Raw genomic sequence first — 22,576 nt, 5'->3', positions numbered from 1 at the left:
CCCACTGCGTGAAGCCAAATGCAACTGTGTGCTCTCTTTTTAAGACCCTAGGCTCTGCCAACTAAAGATGGCTACAGTGGACGCTCGGGTTGCGAATGTGATCCATGCGGGAGGCACGTTTGCAACCCGCAGTGTTCGCAACCCACATCTGCACACGCGCGGGTCGCGACTCGGCACTTCTGCCCATGCGCAAAGCACGATTTAGCCGAAACCCAGAAGGAACCTGTTCCGGTGCAACCTGAAAAGACGCAACCAGAAGCGGCTGTAACCTGAGGTATGACTGTATTTTAAAAGTCCTTTGGCTGGCAATTTCCTAGATTTTCAATGCATTTTGTTTAATTATTGCTAACCCTAGATATTGCTTACTGTTGTGACTTATTATGCTAGCATACGGTAGTATTTTTATTACCCTTTTTTTTACTTTCCCCTAATTGGTCAGCTGTCATGGATTGCTTTTTTGGGGGGGCAGGACATAAACTTTTAAAAATAAATAAATAAGCATGAACAGATAGAGGCTGGCTCCAGCGCGCCTCCTGAATGGAGCAGAAGGTGCTTGTTTAAATTCCTAACACCTTCAAGTAGGCCTGAGAGAGAGACTCCCTGCCTGAAATGTTGGACAGCCTATTTAGGTGAACACCACATGACAGTTAACGTGGTAAGAATTTACTTCCACAACACCTGTTTGTTGCCCAGGTGACGGTGCAGCTTTTAAATAAAACACGGAACCAAGTGCATTACAGCAAACTTCAGCAGATCTGGATTTTATTGCAGACTATCGCAATAGGACAGAGCTCAACTTAACGAAGTTGTTCTAGCCGAACTGCCGCTTAAGAAGGTCTGCTGCCACAAGGCTAGTTACAGGTAGGTAGCCGTGTTGGTCTGAGTCGAAGCAAAATAAAAAAATTCCTTCAGTAGCACCTTAAAGACCAACTAAGTTTTTATTTTGGTATGAGCTTTCGTGTGCATGCACACTTCTTCAGATACCTGAAGAAGTGTGCATGCACACGAAAGCTCATACCAAAATATAAACTTAGTTGGTCTTTAAGGTGCTCATACCAAAATATAAACTTAGTTGGTCTTTAAGGTGCTACTGAAGGAATTTTTTTATTTTGCTGCCACAAGGGTTTTATAGGCACAGCACACATAAAACACCTGAACATTCTTAAAGTATAAACATCCTTCTACGTACATTAAGAAAGGTTACAGGTTATGAGAAGTAAAACATTCATTGGCTCCATACCGGCAACTTCACCCCCACAATTTCACCTTGGGGCGCCCCTAACTGCTCAGGCCATTTGGGTCTCAAATGTCCTACCTACTTTGTCACTGTTTCCTTAGTGATCAGCCCATTGACAGGGTTGTTGACATTTCTGTCCCTATCTGTTCCTTGGAACCTCAAGAAGATGCTGGAGTTCGTCCTGTTGCTAACTCAAATCAAACAATGCAAAATATCCCGGGCGACAATTTGTGCCACTTTCAGGGTCAGATAGGGAAGGAATACACACACACACACACCCTGGGTGTCTAATTCTCACACCAGTTATGACATCTACATCCGCTTATAGTCAATCCCACCTCAAGCAATGAGACATTCAAAGTATGTCCACAAACAACAGGATTATCTAGGTGTACTTTACACAGGTGAACATGGACCTTCCAAGTACACAGGAATGCCTCCCAAAGACAGAAGGAAAACTGAACATAAACACGACACAAATATTTATATATGCTTCTCCCTGCTATGAACCACAAAGAATCAATACAGTACTACCTGCACTTAACCTCAGTGGGCATGCATGGACAAGGCAAGATGGCCGTTCTGTATCGCTGCAGGTTGCGTATTTTCGGGTTAAGTGCTCGGCGGACCCGGAAGTGTGCTTCATGCATGCGCTAAAGCGCTGCTCGGGTTGAGTACTTTTCGGGGTGTGAACAGCACCCCAGAACGGATTGTGTACTCAACCCGAGGTACCACTGTACAGGATAACAGAACCAAAGGTGGCCTGTTTGGTACAAACACTCTTTATTCTGTTCACCCAATCCTGTATGCTCCAGTGACCTAAAATGGCTAGTATGGACCATCAAACCAGCAAGCCCGAATGGACACTTCCCACCGCGCAAGGAAACTCAAAACTAGTTCCTCCATCAGGATCTTCCTAGGCTCCAAGGTCTCATTCCTCACTCGCCCCACTTTGCACCCTCTCTAGAAATGTATATACCACTTACTCAAATTAAACACCTGCAAGCAGTTTACAGCAAAGGCAGTAGAATAGGTTGTGGTGTGTGCTTGGTTGTGGAATTTGTGTATGGTGCCCACAACAGTTTACCCGGTTTGCAAATGTACCCACAGGTCCAATTTTTTTTTGGGGGGGGAGGCTGCCCTAAGCACTAGAACTCCCCCAACAGCTCCAACAGCAACACAGATTGTTAGGGTACACGTAATACACGCAACTTTTATTTCTTCATTTTTTTAAACCATAGCTTCCTAACAACAGCAGGAAAGTGTAAAAGAGGTGATAATGCAAAGCAGGAAGACAACAACCCCCTATCTTAGCTGGAAGAAGAAGAACAAAGAGAGACCTTTTGCAACTCAAGCTAAGCAGATACAGAGCCTTGTTGCTAGATCTGATCTGGCCACTGCCACAACCAGCAACCCCACAAAGCTGGGAAAAACAAAAATATTTATGGGCAAGTGCACAAAAACAAGTTGTCAGGCAAAAGAGCTCAAGATACGATCTCCCTGTGTGGTTGGTGGGTGGGTGGGGGAGGGAGGGAATTTACATGAGGACAACAGAGAAATCTTTTCAGCCTCTGCATCTGCCAAGCTGTAGAAAGAAAGAAAGAAAATTACAGTCTCTTTCACACAAAACAAGTATAAGGCATTAGAAGGAAAACCTGCTTTTGCTTCTACAGATTGGAAGAACAGGGCGTGCTTAGCTATGAATCTGTTGACTAAGCCAATCCGTAAAGTTCCAATGCCCCAGGTCCGGGATTCCAATGACGGAAAACTTTTTGTGTCCGGATTTTTACTTCTTGAAACATGGCAACCCTAATATAGCAGAGGGACGCGGGTGGCGCCGTGGTCTAAACCACTGAGCCTAGGGCTTGGCGATCGGAAGGTCGGCGGTTCGAATCCCCGCGACGGGGTGAGCTCCCGTTGCTCAGTCCCAGCTCCTGCCAACCTAGCAGTTCGAAAGCACAAAGTGCAAGTAGATAAATAGGTGTCGCTCCGGTGGGAAGGTAAACGACGTTTCCGTGCGCTGCTCTGGTTCGCCAGAAGCGGCTTAGTCATGCTGGCCACATGACCCGGAAGCTGTCTGTGGAAAAATGCCGGCTCCCTCGGCCTATAGAGCGAGATGAGCGCTGCAACCTCAGAGTCGTTCGCAATTGGACTTAACTGTCAGGGGTCCTTTACCTTTTTTAATATAGCAGAATTGAGGAAGAAGAAGAGTTTGGATTTGATATCCCGCTTTATCACTACCCTAAGGAGTCTCAAAGTGGCTAACATTCTCCTTTCCCTTCCTCCCCCACAACAAACACTCTGTGAGGTGAGTGGGGCTGAGAGACTTCAGAGAAGTGTGACTAGCCCAAGGTCACCCAGCAGCTGCATGTGGAGGAGCGGAGACGTGAACCCGGTTCCCCAGATTACGAGTCTACCGCTCTTAACCACTACACCACACTGGCTTTAAGTGGTCTTTAAACAAAGAAAGGGGTTTCAAACATAGTCCTGGGGTTTTCTACGAGATCATCAGGGTTCCTTTGGTGAAAAAAATCAAATTGCGGCAAAAGAAATCAATAATGGAACCTGCCCTGAAAGATAGCTTGCCCACAACTGCTCTTCCACTGCAATCCAGAATTGCAAAAGAGTGTAAAGTGAGCTCTAGGAGACGCTCGGAAGGTCCATATGGGTCTTGCGTGTTTCTGTCCAAGATCATAATGTTCCTTTTATGCTGCATTACCTGTTGCATTATGGAACTCTGGCTTTTTGATCAACACGCATCCATGTCATGCTAAATTCTAAACAGCAGGAAAGAACCATATGCCAAGACACTGCCCCCCCCCAAATGCATCACATTTAATTACACTGCAAAACTCCTGTGGTTTTCTGAGTTAACGAAGTTGCAAATGGTTCCCCACCCCTTGGAAACACAGAAATTAGTGCTGAATTTCCACTAGGGTCCCCTGGTTTTTCAGAAGCTACTCTTAATACTGTGTGAAAGATCACAAGGGGGGGGGGCATAAAAAGAAAATATTAGGTGGAAAAAATGGAATAAGGTGCTGCAGCCATTTTCACATACTTTTGTGGGTTGTGTTTCACAAAAGGCAAGCGGGGGCGCGGGTGTGGGGCAGATTGGAGTCACGGTGCCAGGGGGCAGGGAGGTGGGGCTGTTTCAATTCTTTGCCATTGCAGCAGCTAAATCTGTTCACTATTGTTTTCCACAAAAACACTTCAAGGAGGGAGGAAAGAGAAATGAAGATTTAGGTTTTCTTTCACTTTTCATGTCAGCAGGGCTGAACTAAATAACTGATCACAAGGGTTACCACCAGCACAATGCAACTTTCCCTCTCTCCTACCATCCCCAAATCTGCCCCAGAGGGTTGAGGAACAAATTTGGGGGGGCACATGGGAGAAAGGTTTCATTGCCCAAGGAGAAATCCTTACAACATACAGCATCTCTAAGTTTCAAAAGCTACTCTATTTGTCATTTTAAGGCAAGGAGGAAACTAACATCAGCTTGAAACCCAGACGAACCCTCTAAGCAGGGGATGGTGGGAGAAAACTCCCCATTGCTAGAGAGGGACTATTGCTCATCCGTATGGTAATGCTTTACTTGTGTTAACTTCCCAGGTTAGACTACCAGCTAAATGGGCCTTTGGAAACAGGACTGGGGAAGGCCTCTGCCCAAGACCCTAAGGAACGCCTTCCTAGAGAGAACTGGTCTAAACAGAAGCAGCTCACCGGGTGGTATGGAGCTGCTACACTAATTTCCCAGGAGCCAAGTCACTTTTGCTTTCCAGGAGGAAGAGGCAGCTGAGAGGTCAGCCCAGTGCAAACTCACCAGCAGAGCCAATGCAGGACTCCTGCCAGTGCATTAGCACTGTGTCAACCTCCCCTGTTCTTCTTCCTCCTAATAAGCAACAGCAACCCACCTGCCGCAAAGTTTGCGTAGTGGCTCTTTCCTGCCCAGTCAGCGGCTTGTGGGTCTAAATGAGCCACCAGTTCCAATTCAATAGGACACAGCTTCATGTGTTTCTTTCCAAACTACTGTAACACTTAAGTACAAACCAGGAACCCCTGCACATCTGCAAAGCAGGGCAGAGGATAGTCACCCCACATGAAACAAGTGTCCACCCTATGTACAACACACACGACATTCTTCTGCAGCCACGCGCTGGAGGGGATGACCAGAAGTGCTGGGCAAGGTAATCCATCGGAACTTTGCAATTCCCCAGGACACAGATTGCTCTAGTCCTTAAATCCAATTGCTAGCTGCTAAATACATATAAAATTGAGCACAGACAAACATCCTGCCCTACCAAGTCTTGACCTCCTCTTAAAAGTCATGTGAAACAGCTTGAAGCTCACGCTGTTCAGATTGTCAATGAAAGAGTTTCTTTCTAGCTAGGAACCTGGCTGCTGCTTTCCACTTCTTTTCTATCAAAGGAACAGGAGCTACATTCCACCTTGCAAATTACTGCAAATGCATCCATGGAAACAGGAACGCTGTACAGGAACATTTACACTGCAATATAGGTTCCAATTTGAGTCCTTACTTTACATAGTGCTCAGGATAATGAAGCGGCCGGCCTTAAATCGCCTGAAACTCATTTTCATAGGATTCTGTCGCTATTAATGGCCCATGGTTCCTCCTCACCACTGCAAGCATCCTTCAGAAGGATATTCCGCAGTGAAGAAAAACTGCTAGTAAGGAACAAACAATATCCCTTTTAAGTATCCTGGCCTTCTTCCTCTGACCTCTAAGTATGCATCAGGTTCCTTCCATCTTATGCTGAGCTAAGTCAACAGACCTAATGACCTTTTTCTTCTTCTTCTTCACAGAGAAGCAGCTTAAATTACCAGTTTCACCTTACTTGCAGTTCTTTCCTGCAATGTCCTGAATATTGCAGCTGAACTCTGAATCTGGCCCAGAAACTAAATGCCTGCATGACTGAAAGAAAGAAAAAACCCCTGAATGCAGCAACAAGTCTTAATTCAGGTTTGTTTTCTTCAACTAGCTCCCTGCCCTCTCCACCATGTGAGCATTGTCATACAATGAGGATTCCCCACCAAGCCTGAATTGTATCAGCTCCAATGACCAAGGCTGATGCTGATGAAGCAAAATGCTAAAACCCCAAGCGTTAACACGTTGGGGAGCCACAAAAGGTAGAAACAGAGTTCTGTTTGTTTGATTTAAGCTAGGAATCGAAGGAAGATTGCTTAGATTTCCTCCCACGACACTGGGAGCCTGGTTAAGGCACAGAAATATCAAGGACGAGGTATACCATCTTGGCTGTGAGTCCAGGAAGACCTGTTCCCTGCCTTACAGGCATTTTTCGTAGAATCATAGAGTTGGAAGGGACCCAAGGGTCATCTAGTCCGACGCCCTGCAATGCAGGAATCTCAGCCAAAGCATCCATGACAGATGGCCATCCAACCTCTGCTTAAAAACCTCCAGGGAAGGAGCTACTACGGGAGAACAGGGCCCTGGCTGACTCCAGCTACAAAACCTGAGGCTGCTGAAAAGATTCTTGGGCTGGGATATTGTTTTTGGGAGGTTTTGCTGGGGTGTTGCCATTATTGATATTAATTTTTGCATCTTTTTAAAAGATCTTAATATGATTTATGGTTCACTTATTGTTCATGACAACTTTCGCTACGTTTGCCATTGTTCACTGTATTTCTTTATACCTGTATCAGTGTCCTAAAGGAGCCCTGCAGCATCCTTTTAATCCTCTCAACAGCCCTACGGCTAAGGCTGCAAGAGAGTGAAACGCTCTTGGTGAGGTTGCCTGGTAGCCTTCTGCAACCTGGTGCCCTCCAGATGTTTTGGATTATCAGCCCACCAACCCCAGCCAACACAGTTTGGAATGGCTCCCTGGAAACACTGGGAGGGCACCAGACTGGAGAAGGATTTTTTTGTAGCCAGGCTCTCTCTATAGAACATGTTGCCTCCAGTTGGGAATTTAAACCCTGGTTTCTCAATCTCAGCTCAAAAGTCCTACCTACAACACCACTCTATGACTCCCAGCCAAACGTCTCCATATGCAGGGATTTTGAGGGGAGATGTATCCGTGTTACATTTGGTACTAATATAAAGAGACTCAGAAAGTACAAGCTGAACCATTACCATGCTGGTTGCGAAGAGCCAATACGTGCCTAAATTTGCACTTTCCACCACAAAAAGCTATATGTAAGGGGAAGAGAATATAGGAATCCTCCTCCCCTCATCCGGAGCAGCTCCTCCACTAGCAGCAAGGCCAGCGAGGATGGGGAGGAGTCCAGTGAGGAAGGGGGAAGAGAGGTCCAGGGCTCTGGCAACACAAAAGAGCCCCTGCTACACATGAGGAAGAGAGAGAGGGGGAAAGGGGGGAGAAGGAAAACATGGAGCGTAGACCCTTTTTTTCCCCGGTTCCGGAATTACGCAGGAGAAGGAGGGGAAGGAGATTTGCCGTCCCGAGACTCTTATGCTGGAAGAAGTCTAGGGGCGGTCCATTGCCGGATTCTGCATCGGACTAAGCAGACATGTTCTACATACCAGTTTCACTGTAAATAGACTGCACTAAATAAAACTGTTTAAAGACAAGAATGCGGAGCATCGTTACTCTAGAGAAGTCGCAACAACCCCCTGACACTATAGAAAGGAATCTGTTCCCGCTCCATGAAGTTCCTCCTTCCAGGAGAAGCTTTGCTCAGAGAACGGGGGAAGAGAAATAAGGACACTGTTACAGGCCTTATGGTGAATGGGTAGCCAAGTGATCCTCTACAGAGAGGTGGTGGCTCAACTGACTGGTCCAGATGTTTACTACAGAATCTGATGTGGTAAGGGAAGGGAATACCCAAGCACCCTAAATCACACTTGACTTGCAGCATGGACATGTGGAAAGCTGTATAATATGTGTATCATAGGATTCTTCCCCCTCAAATGGGTGGGGCAGGAAAAGACACATGGTTCAGTTCCCCACATACATGGGCACCTACCTACAGTGTTAGAAATTAGCCAGGCGCCAGGCGCATTTAGCTACTGGCATTTAGCTATAGTTGCAACAACAACAACAACAATTTATTATTTATACCCCACCCATCTGGCTGGGCTTCCCCAGCCACTCTGGGCGGCTTCCAACAGAAATATTAAAATACACTAATTTCTCAAAGATTAAAAGCTTCCCTAAACAGGGCTGCCTTCAGATGTCCTCTAAAAGTCTGGGAGTTGTTTTTTCTTTTTGACATCTGATGGGAGGGCGTTCCACAGGGCAGGTGCCACTACCGAGAATGTGGAGATTTCCCGGTGCCAGGTTGGCGACTAACCATTTAAAAACTTCTGCCTTAGTCCATAGTTAATACTATTTCCATTTCCACTGTGTATGTTTGTCTTTGCATACTGGGACAAGCAAATTGTTGTAAGGGCAAGCTACAGTCAAGCTATGTAGCTGAGATCGTAGAATCATAGAATCGTAGCACTGTAAGGGATCTCGATGGTCATACAGTTCAACCCCCTGGTGAATAGACATTCCGTTGTGGCTACCGTAACCTAGGTTTAAGGTGCCATCTGGTGCCTAGCTTATATACCTAAGTTCCTAACACTGTCTACATAAGACCCACCCGCTCAAAGAATATCTGGCAAGAATCTGAAACAGACCAGCATCTACCACATGTCCAGGAAGTACCCTGCAGGTAACAGCACCCATTTAGGAACTCTCCCTGTTAGCATTAAACCACACCAACAACCAGACCTCTCAACAGCTTGAAATTGCGGCATGAAAAACCCTTTTAAAGATTCGGCAGCTTTACGTGTCTCATTGCAAGACACCCCTGCCCACTCTAGGAGAAAAGTCACTCTGTTGTTCCAGAGTCAGGCTACGTTGGATTCCTTTTAACCAGAGCGGTCAGAATTTGAACCTGGGACCTTTCCTGCTTGCGTAGCAGGTGCCTTGCCACAGAGCTAGGCCCTTTCCCCAACTTTTTTTTTTTTTTTGCAATCTCTTTTCCCGACTATAGGCAGAGAGCGAGAGAAATTTCACATCTGCTGCACTTCAAAGAGAGAACCTCTAGTTCTCGTGAGACCTGCAATAAAAATTTCAACACTGCTAACTGCAGGGTCTGTTGTCTGTGGTTACCGCAACAACATTTCCCTCACCACCCCCAGGAACGCCTTCTGAAGTAATAAATGAATTGCCAGGAGCCTTTCTGCCAGGGAAGGAGAGGAATCCAGAGAGTTGCTCTGGTCAAAACCTTTCCCGTGAAGCCCTAAAACCAGTCTGCGTACACATCATGCATTTAAAGCACACTCACCCACTCAGAATCATTGGGACTCCAATCTACCCCTCAGATCTATGATTCCAAGAACTTTCAACAAGTACAGCTCTCCGGATATTAATTATTTTTTAATGTACGAGGTGGAATTTAGTGTCACACTATTACAAACATTCCGTCTGCACAAGCAATGCAGTTCAACAGAAAGAGCAATCGCCAGCTCTCCTCCCCCTGCTGTATGCTGTTCTGGATCCGTCTCCCCCCCCCCCGAATTCCTCCTTGAGCTACGATGGGGGTAAAAAGGGGAGAAGGGGGAAAGCCCCATACCGCAGGTGGAAGTCCTTGCACAGGGCTTCTGCACTCCTGCTTATGGTGTGTACACGGCCCAAGAACTTGACATGTTGGATACTGATCCACAAAAGAGATTTTAAGCCCTATTGTTTCATTTGCAATGGATCCTGCCCCCCCCCGGCCCTCTTTGCCTCCACACACAATGAAGTCGGAGGATGTAGGGCACAGCTTGTAACAGATCAACAGATCAAGTTTCAATCACTCCTAGCAAATATCAGGGGCCAGAAACACTACCCTTTTAGTTCTTCATTCCAAAGGCGACTGAAGCCTTGGGTGCTCAAGGAATGCTGGATCCAGCCCTGAAACTTTATTTGCCTATTGTTCCAGCAGGACAATAATAGAGGCAGCTGCCAAACATGTGTTGCCCAGGAGAACTCCCAACGCTCTGCTTGGGAGCAAGGCTACAGTGCTAGCCAAGATCACTCGGGCAAACATCTCTCCGTCTTGCCAGCCTGCATCTCCCACGATTGAATCACTGCTGGAGCAGAATGCAGCGAAATTCTTGTTTAGTGATGCTTACAAACAAGATATATGCATGCATATCTCTCTCCCTGCTTCCCTGCCTCTCTTGGCCTCCCAGTTCTCGTCTCTTGGCAACCAACAAATAATTTCTAACATTCATTGCCATATATACACCGCATGCAACCCCAATGGTTTCTCGGCTGACAAAACCCAATGCCCAAGAACTAGAACAGTGACTGCTTAGATTGCAAGGCACACATGAAGAGTTCCATATTCCATAGTGCATGAAGACAAGGCACACAAGAGTTGGAAAAAGCTTCCACCCACCCACTAGCTTTTCCACATGCATAGCTGAAGCTAAATGTGCACAGATGTCCCCACATTTGGCACAGATACGAGGAAATCTGGTCCATCTAGTCTAGCCTTCTGTTTCCAAGTGAAGGCATCCAGAAGCTCACATGGTAGGCATAAAGACAACAACCATCCCATGTCTGTGCCTAGCATAAGGCATTCCAAGGTATACTGCTCCTGTATATGGAGGTCTGATTGAACTGTCAGGATGAATGTAGACTGTAGACCTCTTCACTTATAGGCACTGAGTACAGAGAACCCAACTACAAGCACCGCACATGTTGTACACAGACATGTGCAATGGTGGCAAGGGTCAGTTTCTAGCCTCCTGGTTTGATAGTCAACTAGGAGGTATTAAGACTACTTTGACGTACGTTTCCTCCTCTTATTATGCTAGCTGTCACAGGGGTGTTGATGGGCTACTTCAGAGTAACGACGCCACACCGCTCTGCATTTTATCTTTTATTTTGTGCTGCGTATTTACAGTGCTAAAGGCAGTGCTATTTACAGAGACACATCTTAACCGCTTGAGTCAGAACCTCTGAATGGCGTTTGGCGCGTCTTTCTCCAACATAACAACTTGGGGAGACCCAGCCTCTTCCCCCGACGCTTCCTGCGCAATTCCGGAGTTGGGGGGATCGGTCTACCCCCCTTGCTTTCCCCTTCCTGTCCCACCTGGGACGCTGGCTCCGCTACCTTGCCTGAGCCTCGGACACCACTTCCTGCTTCCCCACTTGAGTCGGAACTCTTGCTGCTTTCCCCCGTGCTCGGGGATGGGCTGGACCTCAAGATGGGAGGGACTTCGCGATATCCCTTGTCCCTCACACTAGCCTTTCTATAATTCATTCTGGCTATACCCATCCATTGCTGCCCCGTGTTTTTGGACCACAACCTACGTCATCCCCAGCTAACACGGCCATTGGTCAGAGAAAAGAAATGCAGCCCACTGACTTCCGAGGAGCTATGGTTGGGTCCGAGCTCTCCGAACTGGCACAGAGCCATTTCTCTTTTCCACGGAGCACCTCGCAGACGGTGGGAAGCTCCTCCTTATTTTAGTGCAGATTTACACAACTGCAAAATTCAGTATTTGGATAGTGTGGTGGGGAAGCTGCGCAGAGTCTACTTCTCAGATCAGTTCTGCAAATGCACATCTAGGCCATCTGTACTTAACTGCAGTCAGGAAATGCTTCAGCAGCAGAGCTGCAGAAAACGCCACGCTGAATTCAACAGGGTTCATGCTATCACCATCCTCAATGGGGACAACAACCCCCTCCCCGAACCGAGCCTTAAAGGAAAAGAAGAAACCCACACGCTACCCAGTGCTCTTTTTCCCCTGAGCTATTAAGAACAGGAAAAAAATATTCCGTATTTGAAGGCAGCGCCCTACACTTGTGCACCCAAAAGGGGCATTTGAATGTGAAAAAAGCAATTTGTTTCAACAACACACACAGAGGTGGTGAAGTCGCTATTGTGACAACACGACCTCTCACACCAATAAATCTTTAACATCAATGCAGTTGGCATAACCTAGAGCAGGAAGGCTTCCCGGTGGGGGTGGGGAGGTTTGGAAAAAAGCATAAAAAATTGCAGAGGACAGGAAAAAAAGATTAAATATTAATTATTCTTGGCAAAGGAAAAAAAGATAATGCGTTGCCTCATAAATCCAGAAGCCTTCCCAAGGTTGCGCGCGCACACACACACACACACACACACAGAGCACCCAACATGCACTTTCTAAAAAACACAGTGCAGAAAAAAGAAAAAAGGAATAAGGGATGGCATCAATCATTAAACAGTTAAATGAAGGTAGTATGACAGTTGCTATTGTTCTCTAGCAGCACACTTGTCTTTTCCAGAGCAGCTGCCAGATCCTATTAGATGCATAAAAAGAGGATGTTCAGGACCGGGGAGGAATGGGATATGCTATTGAAAACAGCAGACAATGGCTTACTTCTGTAGGCTCCTCAAGCCCCGTATAACATCTGTCCAGAATCAATTTCTGACCTAATGTTCCTTTCATTGACTATTAAGACTTTGCAGCTTGTCTTCTGGGCCAGGATTGTCACACAGAGCACAAAGCAACGAGGCAACGACATGCAGCAAATTCAAATTAATGCTATGCAAAAATAAAAACCCACCAAAAAAGAGAGCCTTTACTTAGGTCGTACGAAGTTTATCCAGCATGAGAGCAGTCACAAACCCAGAAATGCCACGCTCCTGCACAGCCCCCATTCATTTCAGCAGAGCCTGTGCAGGAGAACTTCCCAGTGCAATGTATCCCATGGGGGAATTAAAGATTGGAGAAACGGACTATGGAACGGCTTCCGACCATAGCTGCCAAGTTTTCCCTTTTCTCGCGAGGAAGCCTATTCAGCATAAGGGAAAATCCCTTTAAAAAAGGGATAACTTGGCAGCTATGCTTCCGACTCTTTGGATAGGACAAAGGGACTGAAGAAATGGGATACAGTGGTATCTTGGTACTCGAACGGCTTGGCTCCTGAACAAATCGGCTCCTGAACACCACAAACCCAGAAGTAAGTGTTCCTGTTTGTGGATGTTTTTCGGAAGCCGAACACCCAACGTGGCTTCCGCTTGAGTGCAGAAAGCTCCTGCAGCCAATCGGAAGCTGCGCCTTGATTTTCAAACGGTTTCGGGGTGATCCAAACACAAAGATTAAAAAGCTTTGCTGTAGATTTCCAGCAGGTTTTGCTGCAACATAGGAGTTTATTTCCCTTCTTCAAGACCAGTTGCTGTTTTACCTTTAAACTGCTAATGAATTTTTTAAAAAAGCAACAGAATTCCACTTACCCATAAGGTCTCTGGATGAGAGCTGGATGTAGCTGCTGCACCCCTAAGGTGAAACCTAGAAAAATGTTTGCAAAATGCAATATTAGATCTGGGTGTGCAACGTTATCACGTATTCAGAAGTGCAGCTTGTGCCTAGGCCTGCTTACTCAGAGCTAAGTGCAACTGTCTGCGGCGAGATTTACAGTTTAGCTTCGTGCATCGCAGCTATCTTAATCCTTACTCTTTAGTACAAACAATTTTTGTGTTTACTTTCTCTATGACAACATATCTGACAAATTCTGGAGAGTAGTCTTGTGAAGTCTGTTGCAGCGAGCAGTTTTGTGGCACCTTTAAGGCTAACAAAAACAGCATAAGCTTTTGTGCAGTTCTAGAAACATTATCCTGTCCTCAGGCCTCTCTCTAACTCTGCTCTGAATTGCTACCAACAGTTGGTGACTTAACTTGAACTGGGCAAGGCTTCTCTTGTATTGTATATTACCATATTTCAGAGTGTGTGTTTTAGCCCAGTGTTTCCCAACCTTTTCCCGACCGTGGCCATCTTCCGACACTGTTTCCTTCCTGTGGCCCCCTTGGAATATCCTGGGGGGGGGGGCAGGGGGGCCATATGGCCCCTGGTTGGAAAACACTGTTTTAGCCAACACTAGGTGAATAGAGAAGGAATTGGGCAGGATGTTGTTGTTGTTGTTATGTTTAGCCTTGACATTAAAACTAGTTGTGCTTCCAGACCTCAACACTTCAGCCACTCCCATGTGCAGCTACTTCATATAGCACAAGTAATAGTTTGCAGTTACATGTAAACTAGCAAACTATGGTTTGCATGTCTCTCAAAACCATGATTACAAACTACAGTTTGGGCATGTTTTGCAAGGCAAGTACAAACCGGTTTGCTGGTTTGGATTCTAACTGCAGGCTATGTTTGTACTACACAGGAAGCAACTTACTGAATTGGAGTGGACGAAAGGAGAGAAGGAGAACAAGGTTCATTCACTGCCTCAAGTTATGTCAAACTATGGTTTGGTATTATTCTTGAACCAGATGACTGCAATATATTCTATTAGCTATTTTAATAAACTTCTAAAAAATGTGTCATGTCAACTTCCCACTCCCCACCACCACCATCACAGGATGTTTGTGTAACTACACAAGCAAGTTTCCCACTATTTAATTTTCCCAGTTTACAATATGCTATTAATATATCACCCACACTCTGCTACATTCTATTAATTCCAAGTCTCAAACCTGTCTCTTTTCTAGACAGCTAGTCCCCAACTTGACTCATGTTTGTGCTCAAAGCTCCAGTTTTTCATTCATGAAAGCATCTACAATTTATTTTGACATTCATTAACGGGTGCCCTCCTTACTTCGACCCACTGTCATCTTCCCTTTTTTGATTCCTTGGAGGTAAAATGCTTCCACCTCCCTTTCACGGCATCCTTTTCTGAGTTGGTCTAATTCTGCCTTCCCCCTAGACTGCTGTCAACCTTTTCCCTTGGTCTCAGACGTTTGCCTCTGCTTCAATCTGTAACCATTCTCTAACACACGCAAAGTTTACTGCAGTTGTGAACAGTCGGCTGCAGTTTATATACAATCTCAAGCCAACTATACTAATCCTTGGGCAAAGTTCCCCAGTTTTCTTTTCTTTGCACAAATCCCCATCTTCCCCTTCTTTGCTTCCAGCACATCTATTCTCCAGTGAATGCTCAGAAACTCAAGACATATATACATTATCATGTTTCAGATAATTTGTCTGTTTTTTCTTTCTTTGAATCTGCAAGGCTCTTGGGTCACAACATCAAATGGCTATATTGCACGGCCTATAGTTTCTGGAGCTGACAAAAAGAACACAAATGAAGCCTGTCCTTAAAAGCATGCAGAACTTTCCAAAGGAGAGCAATAAGAAGAGCAGAAGCAACTATGATGGCTCAAGTGAGCCAGCAAGCTACAGAAAGACACCTATGATTTTTCTTGAATTACATTTTTTCAACAAAAAAACCCCCACACCCCCAACCTCTGTTTACTGTAAGCTTCGAGCTAAACACAGATTTTCTAAAGATTTGCCATTGTTGTTGTTTAGTCGTTTTGTCATGTCCAACTCTTCATGACCCCATGGACCAGAGCATGCCAGGCACTCCTGTCTTCCACTGCCTCCTGCAGTTTGGTCAGACTCATGTTGGTAGCTTTCAGAACACTGTCCAACCATCTCGTCCTCTGCCGTCCCCTTCTCTTTGTGCCCTCCATCTTTCCCAACATCAGGGTCTTTTCCAGGGAGTCTTCTCTTCTCATGAGGTGGCCAAAGTATTGGAGCCTCAGCTTCAGGATCTGTCCTTCCAGTGAGCACTCAGGGCTGGTTTCCTTCAGAATGGATAGGTTTGATCTTCTTGCAGTCCATGGGACTCTCAAGAGTCTCCTCCAGCACCATAATTCAAAAGCATCAATTCTTCGGCGATCAGCCTTCTTTATGGTCCAGCTCTCACTTCCATACATCACTACTGGGAAAACCATGGCTTTAACTATACGGACCTTTGTCGGCAAGGTGATGTCTCTGCTTTTTAAGATGCTGTCTAGGTTTCTCATTGCTTTTCTCCCAAGAAGCAGGCGTCTTTTAATTTCATGACTGCTGTCACCATCTGCAGTGATCATGGAGCCCAAGAAAGTAAAATCTCTCACTGCCTCCATTTCTTCCCCTTCTATTTGCCAGGAGGTGATGGGACCAGTGGCCGTAGTCTTCGTTTTTTTGATGTTGAGCTTCAGACCATATTTTGTGCTCTCCTCTTTCACCCTCATTAAAAGGTTCTTTAATTCCTCCTCACTTTGCCATATAATGATTTGTATATAATGGCTCAATTTGGATGTCACAGAGGCCAATCACCTGGTCTGACAACCAGAGTACAGGGGCAACTTGGTTTACCTACGTTTTGGATTACAACCTGTTTTGGATAAGAAATGGACCTCCAGAACGGATTATGGTTGTAAACCAAGGTACCACTGTACTCTGCATGTTTAAGCATACCATATGCTCCTTATATACCAATTTCATCCCCCACTTTCTTTTTTAGAAAGTGTATCTCCACCCCCATCGTTCTACTGGACTGAGGTCCAGCGCTGAAGGCCTTCTGGTGGTTCCATTACAGGGAACCAGGTAGAGGGCCTTCTTAGTAGTGGCACCTGCCCTGTGGAACGCCCTCCCAGCAGATGTCAAAGAGAACAACAACTACCAGACTTTTAGAAGACATCTGAAGGCAGCCCTGTTTAGGGAAGCTTTTAATGTTTGATGGACTACTGTATTTTAATATTTTGTTGGAAGCTGCCCAGAGTGGCTGGGGAAACCAAGCCAGATGGGCGGGGGTATAAATAATAAATTATTATTTCGCCTCAGCCACAGTTTGCCAGATGTGGACATCATGGTAAACTAGGGTTAGAACAAACCAGAAAAGGGAAATGCATACACAAGAAAGGGGGGGGGGCTGCACATGTCACTTGACCACGACTGTACAAAAAACACAGGGTCCCTGTTCCTTGGGAACTGGAGCCTGCATAGTTGCAGGGTCTCTCTGCTCCAGCTCCTACAGCACTTGCCAAGAGATTGTCAGTGACATTGAAAACTCCATTCTTGGCAGCAGAAGCAAATCACACTCAGCATGCAGAGTTTATTTGGATGGTGGAATGAGCTTCCTGGGTGCAGAAAACACACAGCTTTATTTTTATTGTCCCGTTCAAACCCAGAAATATATTGAGCCATTTTAGGGGGAGAGTGGGAGAGAGGGGGGCAGTTAGTCTCACCAGTTTGAATACTCCTTGGTTTTGCTCCCAGGTAGGCAAGGTTCACGTTTGCTTTCCGGCCGTCAATGATGGGGTTGGGATCCTTGCAAGCCCTTTCGGCTGCAGATCTGTCAGCCATGGTCACCTGGAACGAAGAAGCAGACAAACTGCGTTTGTAAGAGACCTGGAACACCACCAAGTGGGTGTTTTATCTCTCCTCCTTTCTAGCGAGCACTTCCACACAACAAAGTTAAGAACTCTCCTTGAATCTCACTTGAAAAGCTGTTAAGAGGGGATAATCCATTATGTGGCTCTGGAGGGAGGAAGCCTAATCATCTCCACCTATATCCCCCTTTTGTTTCCTGTTTTGACATCACAAGTAAAAAAGAGCAGGCAGGCTGAATATCAAGCAGCCAAGCAGACAAGCAGAGGCGGAGGCAGGCGAAGAAGATGCTGTTTTAAGATTCAAGATCCCTTGAACTCTGGTACACTCACGGAGGCAGCTTTATGGCCGAAGTACCTTCAGAACGTGATTTACAGTGGAAAAGCCAGCAGTAGATGGAAGTATCCCAAAGGAAAAAAGCACTCAAGGGACAGTACCATAAACTGCAAGCAGATAAGTTCAGAGTAGCTACTATTTTTGTTTCCTTTTTTAAAAAAACAACAACACATCGTCGCCGCCGCCTCCCCCCCCCCAATCCTTTTGGCACTGGAAGGGAACACCAGGTGGTAGCTTTTCCTTTTCTTCTCACAAACAAAGCAAACAGAAACCCAAGCAGCGCAGCCCCACCTAACCAGCAGCAAGAACAGCACAGAAATGAACAGCTTCCCCTTTTTGAAAGTGTGGAATTGCATTACTGAAGCTTGAGAAGGCAGGAGACACTCCTGTCTGTACACTGTTATCAAGTCTGCAGGGTTTATTTCGATACACGACAAAACTGCTAAACGCAAAGTTGTCTCCAGGGGGAAATTAACATGCTTCGTCTATGTAGACCGTGCAAGTTCTATTTTAAAGACTCCAGCTAAATGTGACATTCCTACATAACTGGAAATCATTGTCATGGTTGGGATGCAACAATAAACTCTGGCTTAGTGTTGCATGAAAGAGCTCCCCACACCAAACTCTCGACTGCAGGTACTGAGATCAGAAGCTTTTTGCTTCCATTTTCAACTGCAATTTAACATTAGGCACAACCTCGTAAACTGTGGTTAGTCCTAACTGTGGCTTATTGCAACAAGTCAACTTCATAAACCATATCTGAATCTGGCTTGTTACAATAAACCATAGCTAAGACTGGCCACAGTTGTCTCGGCTTTGGCATAATGCTATGAATACACCGCATAAAATCATTCCTGGGGTGCAGAAGTTCAATTGACTTTTTATTCTAATGCTAAAAATGCAAAGCGGCTGGGAGGTGGTGGTGAAAATGTCCTGCTGAGAGCTTCACAGAGGCATCTTGAAGATGCCCAACAATGAAGTGCAAGGCCAATTATTGGTTAGAGAAAGTTTCCTGTTGCTTCCAACAAGAACTGAGTCTTTCTGAAGAATTCCCTTTAAGTAGAAATTTAAGAACCTGGGAAAGGAAACGGTAGAGATCCTAGGCACAATCCTTGGCTTCTCTAGGTAAGACTACGAAAGCATCTGCTGAAGAACATGCGAGAACAGGTACCAGCCTGTGTAGAATGGGCAAGAGGGATCAACTAGGAGCTTCCCATGTCTCTAATGCAAGATGAGCTCTCAAAGCAGCCCATCAGATTCCTCTAGGAAGCTCACAGGCAGGACTGCAGGGCAACTGCACTTTCCACCGCAACTAGCATTCAGAGCCATCCCACCTCTGATCCTGGAGATAGCAGAGGTAAAAGGTGAAGGACCCCTGGGAAGTTAAATCCAGTCAAAGGCAACTATGGGGTGCAGCGCTCATCTTGCTTTCAGGCTGAGGGAGAAGGCATTTGTCCACAGACAGCTTTCCGGGTCATGTGGCCAGCATGACGAAACCACTTCAACAGGACACAGTGACGGAAGCCTTAGCGCACAGAAACGCCATTGACCTTCCCGTCACAGTGGTATCTATTTATCTACTTGCACTGGCGTGCTTTAGAACTGCTAGGTGGGCAGAAGCTGGGACAGAGCAACAGGAGCTCACCCCGTCGAGCAGATTCGAACCACTGACCTTCCGATCGGCAAAAGAGGCTCAATGGTTTAGGAACATGGGTGGTGCTGTGGAGATAGCGTACAGCCACCATGACTGGTACTTCTTCATACCTCCATGAATTTGTCTAATTTTAAAGCTATCCCTGCATTTTGTGGCAGCAGCAAGTTAAGGAACTTAAGCGGTGCCTGCAACAAAATACTGCAGCACAAAGTGCTCCTCATCAGTACTAGTCAGCCATGTCTTTTTCCACACCCACCCACCCAATAAATGCTCAGTCCTTGTTGAGCTGTTCTAGAGAGGCTACTCCTCCTCCACCCACCCTGAAAAATGTGTGTATGCACATTTAAATTATCTTTTTTGCACTTCTGCAAACCTCTGGATTCTCTGCAACTTGCCAACACCTTGTCTGTGCATGTTGCTGTTTTGGCTGTGTGAATTCGGAGAACTGAGTTCGCTATTCACCTCTCCCAGCTCCTGCACTCAGCATGCAATCCCTTCAAAAGTCTGAAAGGCAGAGAGAAGATGCAATTTCCTCCATCTCCTCACCCAGCAACTGACTTTGAAAAACTGTGGGAAGACATCCATATGAAATGCAAAAAGGAGCCCATGTGATACTCCCACAGCATGAACAGTGTGGGAGCATTTGGAAGAGGGGGAGGGGAACGTGATAGGGTAATATTCCCACCCCGATTTTTGTGAACTGGGAACAAAACAACAAGGATCAAAGGCAGTGGGGCAGCAGTACACTGGGATACAAAACCATTTCCCCCACGCACAGAGCTGAGTACCGTTCAGTATTGCAGTTCTATACCGATTAGAGGTCACAAAGTCAGAAAGCAGCAGGAAGTAACGCAACCTCCTCTGCTCACGCAATACCCCCTGCAACTGTTAAGCCTGATTCCTTTTCCAAGAGACACCCTCCCCTTTCGGACCCGCAAAGCATTTCTGCCACTCTGCTGCAAATTCCCTACAGATCAGGACCACCGTAGAACCACTGGAACGGATTCCTTGATGGGATAAAATTTCGGAGGTCACCCCACTCCCCGCTCAGTATGAAAGGATGAGGGAGACAACACAAGACACACACACACACACACACACACTGCTTCAAGGAAGAGATGCTGTAATGTTCATGCGACCCACAACCCCATTTCCCCAGAAACACACTGAGCAGATAATCTAATCCCAAGCAGAGTCTCCACTTCCCAGCTACAGGCCTCTCCAAGGAGTCTCCTTTCCTTTACCAAATGTTGTTTTTACTATTATTGTTAACGGTGACATATCCCACAAGAACACGCAAATTCCAATTAAGCAGAACACTTCACTTCAATACAATACAATACAAAGAGCTCTCCAGACCCTTTGGAACCTAGATTTCAGCTCGTGTCCATCTCTTCCCCTAGGAGTAACTACCCACTTTCTGCTCCCTCTACCTACATAGCACCCCAACTCTAAGCTACAAGACTCCCAAACCAACTTTGGAACAAAGTCCCTCTAGATGTGGCTCCTCCAGTTTCATAAGCCAGAAGAGGCAGTTGCAGGCCTGTGGGCTCCCTGCCTGAGCCATCAAATTGCACCCCACCTCCTTAACCCCCACCCCCACCTCATATTTCCTTGCAAGTTTATATAACAGAGGGGCATCAAACTCAAGAGTCTGGAAACAAAGCCTGATGTGGAATGGTTGAAGGAGCTGGGTATTTTTAGCCTGAGACTAAGCGGAGATGCAATAGCCATCTTCAAACATTGAAAGGGCTGTCACATAGGGAATAGGGAACAAGCTTGTTTCCTCCTTCTCTGGAGGGTAGGACCCAAACCGATGGATTCAAGTTACAAGAAAGGAGATTGTAACTAAACATCGGGAAGAACTTTCTGACAAAGAGCTGTTTGATAGTGGAATGGACCCCCTCAGAGGTTGTGGACTCTCCTTCCTTGGAAGATTTTAAGCAGAGGGTGGGTGGCCATCTGTCATGCTTTAGTTGAGATTCCTACATTGCAGGGGCTGAACTAGATGACCCTCAGGGCCCCTTTAGCTCTACAATTCGATTAGTATCTCATTCAATATAGACTGGTTATGGCTCAAAGGGATCACCAAGTTCGAGAAAGAGGGAGTTAAAAATACTGTACGGTTTCCCCAAGGCCTGTCTCCCCTTTCAGCCGTTGAAATTTTAACCTTTCAACGCAGGCTTAAGGCAGAAAAGGGAAGACTCCTATTGCAGGTGAGCGCCCCGACGTGTCGCCTACTCAGAATTCATTGGCAAGGCCTGCAAGAGGCGAGCTAGCGAGGAGGTCCTTTGGCCAGGTGCCCCGACGCCAGGTGACGAGAACAGACCCCCCCCTCCCAGCCCTTCCCGAAAAGCGACCCCCCGCCCCCCAAATCCGCACTTACGAAGCCATATCCCCGGGATTTTCCCGTCTGCCGGTCCGTGATGACGACGGCTTCCTCGATGTCGCCGAACACCTCGAAGTACTTCCTCAGCGAGGAGTCCGTGGTGTGGTAGGGCAGCCCCCCGACGAAGATCTTCGTGAAGGTAGTGTCCTTCTGCACCGTGTGCATGGCGCCGGAGCAGCCCCGACGGCGATGGCCGCAGCTGCTACTTGGAGAGCAGGAGAAGGGCGACGAGGACGAGGAGGGCGGCGGAGAGTGGGAGAGGCTGGAATAAGCATCCAAGAGGAGGAAAGGGCGAGACGAGGCGCGAGGAAAGACGTCCAGGGTGGAAGGAAGGAGATGTCCTACTCTGCCTGGGTCACCGCGCGACCCAGCGAGCGGTCCACGGGCGAGGAGGAGCAGGAGGAGGAAGGAGGAGAAGACCGGGGGAGCCCGCTCCCCCGAGCAACAGCGACTCAGCGATCACAGTAGCGGCAGCAGCTCCGCGCCCCATGCAGCAGCTCCAGCGGCAAAAGCAACCGCAGCATCGACGGCAGGGGGCAATGAGAGCGCTCCGCCTTTCCAAAGCGCTTCCAGCCCCCCGCCCCGTCGAGCAGCAGCAGCACGACCTCTCGCCTGGAGCCGCGGAGCGTTGAAAGTGTTCCCCAGCGCTCGCGCGCCTTTGTACCCATCCTTCCCTCTCCGCCCCTTCCAAGGCCGGGCTCCAGCCACGCCTCCCCGCCGCCGGGTCGGGAAAAACATCGAGCCTGGCCGGCCGCAGAGGCCCCTGGGCTTCGTAGTTCTTCGCCGCCGACGCCTCGTCCGTTGGGGCGGCGCAAAACGAGGACGGCGACGCGG

At 46.9% G+C, this 22,576-nt stretch overlaps 1 protein-coding gene across 1 annotated transcript in view; it reads right to left on the bottom strand.

Annotated features, from left to right (window-relative positions):
* Positions 1-22,200, bottom strand: part of RBM38 (RNA binding motif protein 38) — a 30,139-nt gene extending 7,939 nt beyond the window's left edge. Inside the window, exons 1-3 of the mRNA XM_035123258.2 lie at positions 21,740-22,200; positions 17,222-17,345; positions 13,442-13,496 (exon numbers count right to left, since the gene is read on the bottom strand). Coding sequence (XP_034979149.1) covers positions 13,442-13,496; positions 17,222-17,345; positions 21,740-21,907 — 347 coding nt within the window. The 5' untranslated portion in view covers positions 21,908-22,200. The remainder of the gene's footprint in view (positions 1-13,441; positions 13,497-17,221; positions 17,346-21,739) is intronic.
* Positions 22,201-22,576: the final 376 nt, after the last annotated feature.

Source organism: Zootoca vivipara, chromosome 7 (genome assembly GCF_963506605.1).
Source record: "Zootoca vivipara chromosome 7, rZooViv1.1, whole genome shotgun sequence".
Taxonomy (NCBI): Eukaryota; Metazoa; Chordata; class Lepidosauria; order Squamata; family Lacertidae; genus Zootoca; species Zootoca vivipara.
Note: the sequence above shows the minus strand (reverse complement) of the source record. Positions and strands in the feature narration are given on the sequence as shown.